The 12,514-nt window shown below is 38.5% G+C and overlaps 1 protein-coding gene across 14 annotated transcripts in view; it reads right to left on the bottom strand.

Annotated features, from left to right (window-relative positions):
* Positions 1-409: 409 nt before the first annotated feature.
* Lrrc4c (leucine rich repeat containing 4C) overlaps positions 410-12,514 on the bottom strand; it is a 1,114,683-nt gene continuing 1,102,578 nt past the window's right edge. For all 14 annotated transcript variants that reach the window (XM_040284480.2, XM_078046210.1, XM_078046209.1 and 11 more), the window contains one exon: positions 410-4,245. In XM_040284480.2, the coding sequence (XP_040140414.1) occupies positions 2,281-4,203 (1,923 nt within the window). In that variant the 5' untranslated portion in view covers positions 4,204-4,245 and the 3' untranslated portion in view covers positions 410-2,280. The remainder of the gene's footprint in view (positions 4,246-12,514) is intronic.

Below are 12,514 nucleotides of genomic sequence, written 5' to 3'. Positions count from 1 at the left end.
AAACTACTAATAATTAAACAGGTGAGTCAGTAAACAGAAAAAGGCAGGCAAAACCAAAAGAGATCGCTTTACCTCTTAACTTACATCTCTCTTTTCTATACTTGCCCTTGATACCATTGTAGATATTTTCTGTGTGTGCGTGCGTGCCTGTGTGTGTGTGTGTGTGTGTGATTTCTGCAGCTTAGAAATACTGTATTAAGAATTTTCAATACTAAATAACCCAACAAATGACAGCCAACGTGTTTTTTTCTTTCTTTCTTTCTTTTCTTGGATCTTCTCCACAGTTAAAGCAAATCTGAATTACATTTCTGACAAAGGGAGGGAGGATATAAAAAAAATGTCAGAGAATGAGTGATCAAAAAATAGAATCAAGACTTTTGTACGCTCCCATTCATTTGCTATCCCTTCCTCCATTTCTCTGACCTACTTTGCTGGTAATGATTGGTTTTTCACACCTGGAGACCACAAAACCCTGGCGTGAGATCCCGCCTGCAGAATTAAGTGTGAGTATCCAAGCTCTTCATCCATTAGGAGCTGAAGCTTTCTTCAACTTTGTCGATCCTTGTTTCACCATCAGGGTGGCTAATTTCAAGGCCATTGATGAGATTTTTTTTTATATAGTAATTTTGCTTCACATAGATGAGACAGAATCACACACATAATATATTAAAATATCAGGAGGGGACTGAGGTGTACAACCAGCAATTTCCTTTCTTACTTGGAAGTTTGTATATGTTTTCTTATCTCAAATATCCCTAGTTCCTTAAAAAGCACCCTTAATAAATTATCTTTGTATTAGTATTGCTATCTACTAGTATGTATTTGTCCTTCAGAGCAAATCTATATTCATACTTCATTGAAGCTAAGCAATCAGCTTATGGAAGAAGAAATTCAACCCTTTCAAAAGGATGGAATGAACCACATGAGGGTGTTTCTGTAATAACATAACTTGATTTTCTGAAATTTCAGAGTCCTAATATATAGCTTTCTACCTAGCAGAAATTAGAGCTGACACCCAGCAATAAACTGAGATTTTTTTTCTTGTCTTTCTATATAGATTGGGAATGAGTCAAGGACAGGAACCAAGTCTTATCATTTGTGTACCCACAATACCCAAATTATTATTTAGCACATAGTAGGTCTTTAATAATTATTGTCAAATTGAACTGAATTTGCTAACAACTCAGAATCAAAACATTTGCTTTCAACAGCAGATGAGGTAGAATACTTCTACCTTTTTATGATCATATTTCCTCTGGTCAGTGGAATTTTATTTAGGAGCCAATAAATAAATTATAGTGATACTTCCTTCCAAGTGGAATTGAATTTATATCACAAAATCAGTTTTTGAAATCTGAGCATTCTATAAAGAGTAATTCTAATCAGAAGGAAAAAAAATACCACAACATCCTTGAATATTGATCTGAAGTTCAAGTTAACTACTGAAGCAGGATCCTGTAGAGATTGACACTGGGACTAAAGAATACTCCAGTATTTTCCTTCTTAGAAAGTAGGAAATCTAGTTAACCTTCATGTTTCTCACATTTGAGCCATACTACAAATGAGTTGTGTCCAGGTTACAGAAAAACCAACAATATTTTATTTATAATCTTATTTTAAGCTTTTGAACTACAAATTCTGGTTCTAGAGTTGTTTAAAAGTCATGGGTTTTATAGATGCTCATATGTAAATTAATCTGTTGTTTGCTTACTTTGTTTTACTTTTCTTTTCCATAGAATGGTCCTCCTCATAAATACAGAACAGATCATTACATGAAAAATATAAGACCTTGCATTTCTTTCTTGTTCTTTCTTAAAAATCTATTTCTAATATTGCATTCCCCATTGGACTACTTCATAAGGGTATGAGGGAAAAAGAAGAAAAGAAAAGAAAAGAGAGCGAGCGAGAGAGACAAAATAGACTGGATCTCACCACTAGAATTCACCATAAAAATCTCAAAGTGTAACAGAATTCTTACAAAATTTCCTAGACCAGTTCTTTAGGGAATTGAGATCTATGAAAAATATGGCAATCGGGGAAGGGAGGGAACGAGATGTGGGAAAATAGTAAATAACTGCAGCAAAAACAGGTTCTGAGGAATACACATCATTTTGTCTGCTTTAGATCACAATAGAATTTTTAATAAATAAATTTCTTTTTTGTTTTTTTTGTAAAGACACTTTTTTTGAAACAGTAGATTTAGCCCAGTCATTTGTGTCATTTTTAATAAACTGTCTCTTTTTTTTTTGATTGTTTGTTTTCTGTAACTCTGTAAATGTTTTAGATTTGAGTCTCTTGTACATTGTCTTTAGAGTTCATTCGGATCAATAACGGTTCATGCACTGAACTGTGTATTGAATTTATTGTGTTAACTGTTGTTGTGTGGTTGAAGGGAGATTTGTAGGAATTATAGTGGTTTAGATGCTCATGCTCGATAGCAGGCATGGGCAGGTGGCTTTCCATGGGTGTGTCCCCTGTGATCTCATCATCCACGTTGATGATTTCAACAGTCCTTGTCGGAGCGTGATGGTTTTGCCTATGGTGCTGCTTTCTCATCTTGTAGAAGATGACCAGCATCACTGCCGCCATGAGTGTGATGGCCACGAAACACCCAATGATGATTTTGGTGGTCTTCATGACCTCATCGATTCCTGGGATCCCACTGTTGATATCAGTCACTGGGATGGTGAATGTTTTTTCTGTTGACCTTGTGCTCTGTGGCATGAGAGAGGTGGTCACATTAGTGGTCTCCCAATCAATCACTGGAGTGGGGCCCACATTGTTGTCTGTGGTCCGTGCCTCATCCTGAGAAGGTTCCATTGTCTCTACTGTGACAGTGGAGAAGTAAGAGAAGGGAGTCGTGGTTGCTGCAGTAACATTCAGGGTGGCTGAAGCAGTAGTGTTCCCAACAGAATTACTCACCATACACGTATACATGCCTGTATCTTGAACGGTTACATTCGTGAAATTTAATGTACCGTCACTGAGCACAGCTATCCGTACTTTGTACGCCCCGTGTGTCATGACTGTTCCATTTGGAGTGATCCAAGACACGGACGTCAGGGACGTGGAGGCCCGACACTTTAGCTCAGCTGCCATGCCTTCAGTGACATTGAGGTCTGCAGGGGGTTCCACAATCACAGGAGCATAGCATGTGAAATAATTCTGGTCGAGCTCCCCGATGTACCTCCCTTTCAGATTGGGAGGAGTGTTACACCGGGCGCAGCAAGCTGTGTTGGAGGGGGCCATGTCTTTTATCCACCAGCTGAGCCACAGTATGTCACAGTTACAGTTCCAAGGGTTGTGATGTAAGTGTATCCTCTCTAGATGATGCAAGGGTGTAAAGAGGTCATGAGGCAGTAATGTGAGATTGTTGTGGGCCAGGTTGATCTCCACTAGGGACTGAAGGTTATCAAAGGCATTCCGTTCAATCACTTGAATCTGGGACTGTATCATCCACAGTTTTTGAAGGTGCATCAACCCCTGGAAAGAGCCAGGCCTGATTGCGGACAAGTGATTCCCAGAAAGATCTAGCTCATCCAGTTTTATGAGCGGTGTGAGGTTAGGGATTTCCCGGAGGTTGCACATGGCAAGGTTCAAATACCTCAAGTTGGACAGACCTTCAAAGGCACCTTCTGAGATATATGAAAGCCTTTTCAATTCCCCTAAGTCTAGTCGCCGCAAGGAAGGGATTCTGTTAAAAGCATAAGAAGGGATGCTTTCAATGGGGTTGTTTCGCAACCAGAGCTCCTTCAGTTTAGACAAATATACAAAAGCTCCATTCGGGATGGTAGTAAGACGATTGTCAAAGAGTTCCAGAGTGTTGAGGTTCGCCAGACCATTGAAGGCCCCAATTTCAATGGTTCTAATATGGTTCCGACTCAACTGGAGGATTTCCAAGTGCCTCAAGTGCTTGAAGCTGTTCACTTTGATGATCTGGATTTGGTTCTCATGAAGGTTCAGCAGCCGCGTGTTGGTGGAGATGCCATCTGGAACCTCACGCAGGTTTTTCCGAACACAAATCACCTTGCTGAACTGGTTGCTGCAGGAGCACACGGAAGGGCAGGTTTGAGCCCGCACCAGACCAGCCACCACAAGAAGTTGAAGAGCCAGCAGCACCACAAGCAGGGGGTCAAATAGGGCCCTGTTAAACCTAGGACCTATCATTATCTGCTGTGGATGTAAGGTCATCTTGTTCAACATTCATAATTTATCTGGTGTTGGTCCGTCTGGAGTTCAAACAATCTGAAAAATACATAGAAGGAACAAAGGGGTATTAGAGCTTCAGTAAGTGAATTTCTGGAGAATGTTAGTGATACAGTATATCAGCTGATACCATTATTTGCCATATTGAAAGAGACAACAAATCTAATGTCCCTTATTGAGCTTTGTGGCCCATTATTCACGGGAAATATCTCTGCCTTCCAAATTAACCACCGCCCATAGCCAGCATTCTATCAGAAGTACAATCACAGAGAAATGGACCAATGATGGGGAGAGCCTTAATACAGTGCTCATCAACTGAGTGTGACCTAAGCTCATAAAGAAAGATGTGTTGAATTTTACAGTTAGTTTCAGTGTACATGACAGGATTGGAAAAAAAATAGGACTTTGGGGTTATATCCTGCAAAAAATTAGTAAAGACTGATTTTTCATGGGAAGTCATTGTCTATGCCAGGTACCATGGGCTATAGAATTCAAAAATAACTTTATCCAGTAGTGGCTACATAATTCATGGGCCCCAGTGTAAAATTAGAATGTGGGTATGTTGATTAAAACTTATAAAGAATTTAAAATCAGTGATAGCAGACCATTAACCCAAATAGGCCCTTCTAAACATGGGTTACCTTGTATTGGGGGATAATATCAGCTGTAGGTACTGGCATCTTAATTTAAAGTACCTTTGAAGATGTACTGAAATAGTGATGTGTATATATGTACATAAATTTCATGAGATTTTTCACATCCATAACTCATTATTATATAGGTAACTACTACCTCTAGGCAAACAAATCACATATTAAATCATTTCTAAAGCGGTATAATTTTTATTTTCAGGAAAAATTTTGTATAACAGGACTATTGTGCCTTATGTCCCTACTCTTACTGATTTGTAGATACAGCAACTCACTTTATTTCTTTTTGCTAGCAAAAGGAAGACTTCTAAAACAATGTGTGTTTTCTAGTATAGTCCTCACCCAACGAGATTATCATGGACTGGGTAGCTTTGTTTCCTCCCTAATTTCTCATCTCAATATGCATTGTTTCTTCTATAAATCTTTTAGAAAGAAAAAAGAGAGGGAGAGCTCACCACATTCTAGCAAAAATGCAATAATTTAGAACCTACTTTGTATCATCTTGAGCAAGTTACTACTCCTTTCTCTTCTTCAATCTCCTCTTCTAATTTGCAAAAATAGAAATTACAATTACATAGCCCTTAGGTGTATGAGAAAAATAAAATGAGTTGATGCACATAAGGAACTTAGAGTAACACCTCCCACATTGTCAGAACTCAGTAAATGTTAGTTGTTGTTATCATCATCATCATCATCATCATATTTATCATACCAAATAGTTTACTAAGGACTGGTCATGTAAAGATAAAGAATATAACCCTAACCCACAAAGGGCTTTTAGTTCAAAGGGTGAGGCAGATGGGCAAACATATAATATACAGTATTATGTGTTTCTCTATGCAACAAGCCACATTGGCACAAGGGCACTAATATCAGAGTAAATTAACCCAAACTGAGAAATTGGTGTGTTTTAAAGAGGAAATTCAGCTGCTCTTGGTTTTGTGGAGGTTGGGAAGAAAGTAAAGATGGGTATTTTAATCAGAAAAATCAACCTGAGTCAAGACAGAGACGCATAATAAATGCTAGCATATACAGGGAATAAGAAACATGTCCTCGATAGAACAGAAGAATTGGAAAAGAGAGTGATAAAGGAAATAGAGATGAGATTGGGTCTAGATGTTGAGAGCTGGTCCCATCAAACTTAAGAGTCTCCATTTCATCCTGCAGGCATTTGTTTCTAGAAAAGAAGGCAGCTCTCAACTTTGTTCTGAAGAATAATAATGTTGGGTTAAGATGGGAGAGAGTAGCTCTTTGGAAGGAACTACCAGCAAGCATTAGTAGGAAGATCTCCCAGTTGTTTAAAGTAAGCCTTGGAAAGAAGCCAAGGATAGAGAAAGTCCTGTTCCATGGTCATCCCTTCCATGTCCTCCCCTGGACATGGAAGGCTTTAGGAAAAAGGCCTATCTCCTCGTTAGGACCTTATCTTTTTCTTCTGGTGAGATTCACAATGTAAATGAACAGTTGTGAATAGCTACATTTCCATAACTTACACAAGATGCAGAAGTGGCTCTTTCCAATAATAGGAGATGTCCTCCACAGGAAAAGCAGCTGTCCTTAGCAATCCTTAAGCATATATTCACAAAACTCCTCAAAGGGACCTTGGTTTCTCTTTTGTTTTGTTTTCCTTTTTTGTTGTTGTTTGTTTTGTTGTTTATTTGTTTTTTATTTTGTTGTGTTTGTGTTGCTTTTTTTGGTACTAGGGATTAAACCCAGAAGTGCTTTACCACTGAGCCACATCCCTAGCCCTTTATACTTTGTATTTTTTGATTTTAAGACAGAGTCTTTCTAAGTTGCTTAAGGCCTCACTAAATTGCTGAGGCTGATCTCAAACTTGGAATCCTTCTGCCTTACCCTTGAGTAGCTGAGGTTGCAGGCATGTACTATCACACCCAACTGGGACCTTGATCATAGAAGGTGATATTTAAAGTTCAAGATTGTTTTCTGGCTTCAAATGTTTATTTTGGTCTCCTTCCCTATTGCAGCAAAGAAACTTGACTAATAGGTTCTGAGTTCCTATTTCTTTCCCTGGCCTTTTATAAATGACCACCCACTTTGCTTCCTTTTTCAGGGCTGCTGCAGTTCTAGATTGACTTTTCACACTATCTTATGCTGTGATTATGTGAACCACGTAAAGACAGGCCACATCTGATGGTTTCCTCTTAGTCTACTGCCAACACTGTGTCTGGCTCTAAATAAAACGAGGTTGCAAATGTGTAGAATGGTTAATATCTTATTGCAGCTCTTTCTGTACATATAGTGATATGTTCTAATATAGTAATCATGTCTTTTAATTTTCTGCACTTGCTAATGTTTAGATATCTGGAACTTTGCTGAGCATGGAACAATGGGCTGTATCATCCCTACCCAATTTCTAGAAATAAGAAAGGACTTGTCTATAAGCATGACTTTCCTATGCAAACCAACCAACCCAGAGCCAAAATCCTGATCCCCTCCTTTATTGGGTTTTCAGAGAACCCTTGTATTTGACAAGTATCTCACTGTCTTAACCACCTCAGGACCAGCTACCAGGAAACAGGGGCAGCCCCTCTGTCCCAGAGGCTTTCAAAATTACCCAACCTACCCAATCATAATCTGCTTATCCTGCCTTGCCTTAAAAACCACATTGAAGATTCTTGTCCACATTTTCCCCTCATTTCTTCTACCTCCTGATGGACCTTGGTGGTTTCCAGCATGGTCTCTGCATGCTATGGTGTGCTCTCTCTTCTTGAAAATTATAAGCAAGAGCTCTCTTCTCATCAGCACTCATCTCCTGACCTGCTAGCCTCTCCATATGTGAATATCAAAAAACACCCATTTCAAACAACCATGAAATAACAGGGCCAAGGCACCATATTAACCCAGCCAATGGGTTTATAGTTCTACCCCAGTGTATAGTTCTACCCCTTTATGTTGTGCCAACAATGTGGTTGGTGGGCTCTATGTCTTGAATTAATTTGAGTTTTCTTTTATTGGAAATTAAAACATGACCTTAAAAAAATCATTTTGGGCTTCCATTTCCAGTAGAAAACTGTTTACATTTCCAGTGAGGATGGCCCTAGGCAAGTTCTCATTTGGGAGATTTAGTACAGTTTTGCATATGTCACCCCCAACCCTCACCCCCAACACATACCTCTTGGGGTTACTGGGAATTATTTTTTTTCCCATGTGAGGTCCCTGATACAAAAACCAATTAATATTTTTTAGTTGAAGTCTCAAGTTTTTTCCTCCTCCCTTTTTTTCAATCATCTCCCATGCCGTGACCTTCCTCAGAATCCTAGTCTCTGACAATACAGATGGAAATAACTGGTTGAATGGAAATAGTACAGGAGGGAAGACGGTAATTCCTTACTTGGCTCTTGCTACCTTTTCCTCTGTTACAATAAAGACAGCCTAGGCCCGATAGACAAGAGAGAAGGCTGTGATATGAGACTCCCTGTGTTCCTAGATCTGTATGAACCTCACTGAGATGAAATTGGGAAAGTTATTTTAACTCTCGATACTTCACTCTTCCCATCATGAAAGGGCCACAACTGAATCCACTCAAAAGCCTTTCCTTAAGAAAGTTACTGCTTTGTAATAAGCAACATGCAATAAATATTTATTACATGTTAAAAATAAGGTGATAGGGTCCTCAGGTCCCTCTTCTTCTTTAAAATAGAAGCAGTAGCAGCATCTCTTATTCAACATTGTATTAAGGAATAACTGCTGTGATCAGGAATACGCTGTCATTAAAACACAGGCAAATGTGACATTATTATTACTCCTCTTTCCCAGGCCTTAGTTTTATTTTCTGCTTCCTGCCTGTTTCAAGGTCTCTGTGCCATTGCAATTAATGAGATTTCCTATAAATCAGTCATAAGTAATGATTTATGAATTACAGCCGGTTCAAAGCCAACTTATAACTTACAGCAACTAACACTTGGTACATTGCACTGAATCAAATAAACTACTATCAACAAAAGGTTTTCTACTTTAAAATCTAAATTATGTTACTTTACATCAAAAGCCATGCTTCAACATCTCTTTCATAAGATGTTTTTATCACATCAAAAGGAAATCAATTTAAAGGTATGCACTATCCATTATGATGCCATCTAACAGCATTTACTTACAAATAGATTTGTGTGGGTTTTGAATTAAACTGATACTTTTAGCCCTGTCCCAGAGGAGATCTTGACTCTGTCAATAGACCTTTCTTCCTTCCCTGTCCATGCTTCAGTGCACTGATAGCCTAGCGAGAGGCATAGAGAGAACTGCATGTGGAAGTTAGCTAATGGAGATGCTTTATTTAGCTCAGGATTGTTGCTGACTTGGCATAGGCTGTGTATAGACATTAGAATTAGTTTAAAAGAGAGGTGAGATCAAACAAATTCAGCTAATCCCAACCACCTCCTGCCCCATACTCCCACAGAGCCTTAGCACTCCTCCCCTAAACCTAGAACAGCAAAACCACTCACCCCTATTCCCAGTCCTCCCTGAAAATGGAGCACCAGAACTACTGGCTGCAAACTCAGTCTTGACTCTGAGGCTTCCACCCACACCTGGCCCTGGCCATGCACATTCAACATGGCTTTGCTATTCCACCAACTGGGATTAAGCATCTCTTTCCTATTCTGGGGCTCTCAGGCCTAAGCAAAGGATTCCATTGATCCTTAGGGGAATGAACCCAGAGATCCATCAAGGCTTTCTTAGAAAGGTTCCACCAGGTTCTGTGCTATGGGTTTCCTGGAATCTCTCACCTCACCTTGCTGTTTTCACCAATCCTAGATTGTTGCGTCTTCATCTTAGATGGTCCTAATTAAGTTCCTACAGTGAAAACTCTTCCAAAAATCAAATTTCTTTTTCAAATAAATTATCACCACACCTTCCCCACTGCCCTCACAGACACTGCCCTACAGTGGCGAGGCGCTGTCTTCTCTCATCGGAGTAAGCAATAAACTCATCAGTCTTTACCATTGGTTGTATAGGTGATATTGTAGAAGTTAGCTTGTCACAATTCATTGAAATGTGCTTGAACCTCAAACAAAATACCCGCTGCATCTGTTGTCTGTGTAACATCCTAACCCTTTTCCTTCTTTTGGAAAAAAAAATATATATATTCAGGAAATTTCACGTCCCTAACAAGTACTTTAGGCTATTCAGCTTGAGGTCCCTTGTTGTGACCCAGCACCGATTGTGATTGTGCTATGGTAGCAGCCATACACAAAATATTTATAAATAGGCATAGTTGTGCTCCAGTTAAGCTATTCATGGGCACAGAAATTTGAATTTCATGTCATATCTTTCAAAATATTATTCTCCTTTTCCCCCCAACCAGCTTGTAGGGCATATGAAAACAGGTGACAGGCCAACTTGCAGACTGTCATTTTCCTGGGCTCTTGTCAAAGCAAACATTGTTAGTACCACTCATTGTTGTCAGAGACTACTTAATTCTGGACATGTGACACAGTTTGGCCAATGAAACGTAAAAACTCAACAGAGGGAATTCTGATAGTATTTTTTTTCTTTCTCCTAAATATGAAATTGGGGGGAAAAGTACTTCTTTATTCTGTTTCTGGGTACTGCTGACAGTCTTAGACATCTAGAGTTGCTGCAGCCATCTTGTGACCAAGAGGGAAACCAGCCTGAAGATAAAGCTGATGTGCCAAAGAAGGAAAAATAGAAAAATGGAAAGAATTTATATCCTTCAGATTTGTCATATGCAGTTTAATTAATGAATCTTGTAACTGTTCTTGCTCTAGGTTTTCTTATTATGTAAAATGATCAAGTTCTTCAGTATAAAAAGGTTTATTTTTTCTTCTTCATGTATAGCTGGATTTATTTGGATATATTCATACACTCACATTACCCCCCTCCTTCTCCATTCCTTAGTGGAATATATAAAATTTAAAAAAAAAGGACAAATAAGAGAGTGAAAAAAAATTCTGATTTCTTAAACCATTTTAAGTCTTAGATCTTTCAAAGAGAGCAAATAAATTAAGGCAACATGATTTTCTTAGAAGAAAGTTGCTGAGGCTTATTCCCATAATGCTAAGAAGGCATTCTAGGGCTGGAGATTTAGATCAGTAGCAGAGCACCTGCATATTGTGTGAATCTCTGGGTCCCATTATATTTACCTAAAAAATAATAAGGAATAAAGAAGGAATGCATCCTACTGCACAATTATTTCCTTCAATACCCCCTTGGCTTTTATAGAATGACAAAAAAGAAATAAAGAATAAATTAAGTAACAGCATTACCAAAGGTAATTCACTTAGTCAAATCAACTTTTTTCATTGTTTCACATTTTAAGTCTACTCTTGCAAATCTATTGAGAATTCTCTACCCCTCTCATGCAAGGGTAAATTGTTGTGCAGTTTTTCAGGGAAAAAAAATGTATAATGCTCAGGACTGACCCCTCTAGGCAAATGTAATGAAAAGGCAACCACATTCAAATGGCTAGCTGTAACACAAGGACTCCTATGTCAGGTCAATAGGCAGCAGCAGGCCAAACACACAGACTTTGCAATGGCCCTAAAATAGTTTCCATTTTAGGAGTTGAGATTTGAAGAACAAAATTTGGCTTTGCCTTTGAGTTTTTTAGAAGATTTACCTAACAGTAGATGAATAAATGTTTAGTGTGTAGAAATGACTACATTAAATGCCATTAAATGAGAAGAAACAGTAGCTAGAGAGAACTATGCATTAAAAAAAATGAAGACAAAGAAAAAAGAATCCATGTGATTTCACACAACATGGTGCTATCCTCTGGAGAGTATAATAAGAATCATAAAGGAACTAAATTGGCCATGCCTTCTGGAACTTTCTAATCTTGTTAAAACTGTAGTGCAAACTAGAGATCCATGTATAAAATAAAATAATGTATATACATGCATCTAGGCTTTAATGCAATTCTGTGTGAGCAATATTTAAATGACATAACTCATTGTCATAAATCAATGAAAGCATACCTCATCTTAAAGTTGTCAAAAGAGGATTTGGGATTTTATGTGGGTTTTAAGGGAGTACAGAATTGCACTGAAGCAGGGTGGTGGTGGAGGAGGTAAGAAATTACTCATAAAAGCAGAGGAGGAGCACAAAATAAGAAAACTGACTTAATGAAAGTAAAGGACTTACACTGCAGGATTTAAATAGTTCAATTGGCCCAACTGAGGGCCACTGCATGCCTGGCAGAAGAGCTGGGATTTGCTTCAATAAAGATACTTAGGAAGAAACTTGACATCCTTAAGTAGGGAATGGAATTATAAGAGCTTTGTTGTAAAGTTTCTACCTTTGCACATGAAAGAAATTGGAGAAAGAAGACAGGTTGTTGAAAAAATAGGTGATTTCAAAAATTAACATCACCAGTGATATTTTTATAACTGAAGGGAACTGATCTTCAGGGTGATTATCTGACTGCTGACACATGTACAGGTTCAAGTTAATCCATCTCAATTAAAATCCTGTACAGCATAAAACACCAACAAAGGCAAAATTTGCTTCTGTGTATGGTCGTGTTCAAAGAGTATTAACATGAGCAAAGGGAGTCTAGTATCATTTTGAGAACTGATCCTCAAATCGGGAAAGAGGTATGTCTGACCTACAGTGTTTCTCATCTGTCTATGATGTAGATGGCACACACATGAAGGAAACATAAACATGCATCAGGTTTTGGTTTT

Source organism: Ictidomys tridecemlineatus, chromosome 4 (assembly GCF_052094955.1).
Source record: "Ictidomys tridecemlineatus isolate mIctTri1 chromosome 4, mIctTri1.hap1, whole genome shotgun sequence".
Taxonomy (NCBI): domain Eukaryota; kingdom Metazoa; phylum Chordata; class Mammalia; order Rodentia; family Sciuridae; genus Ictidomys; species Ictidomys tridecemlineatus.
This window is presented reverse-complemented; position numbering and strand designations above follow the sequence as displayed.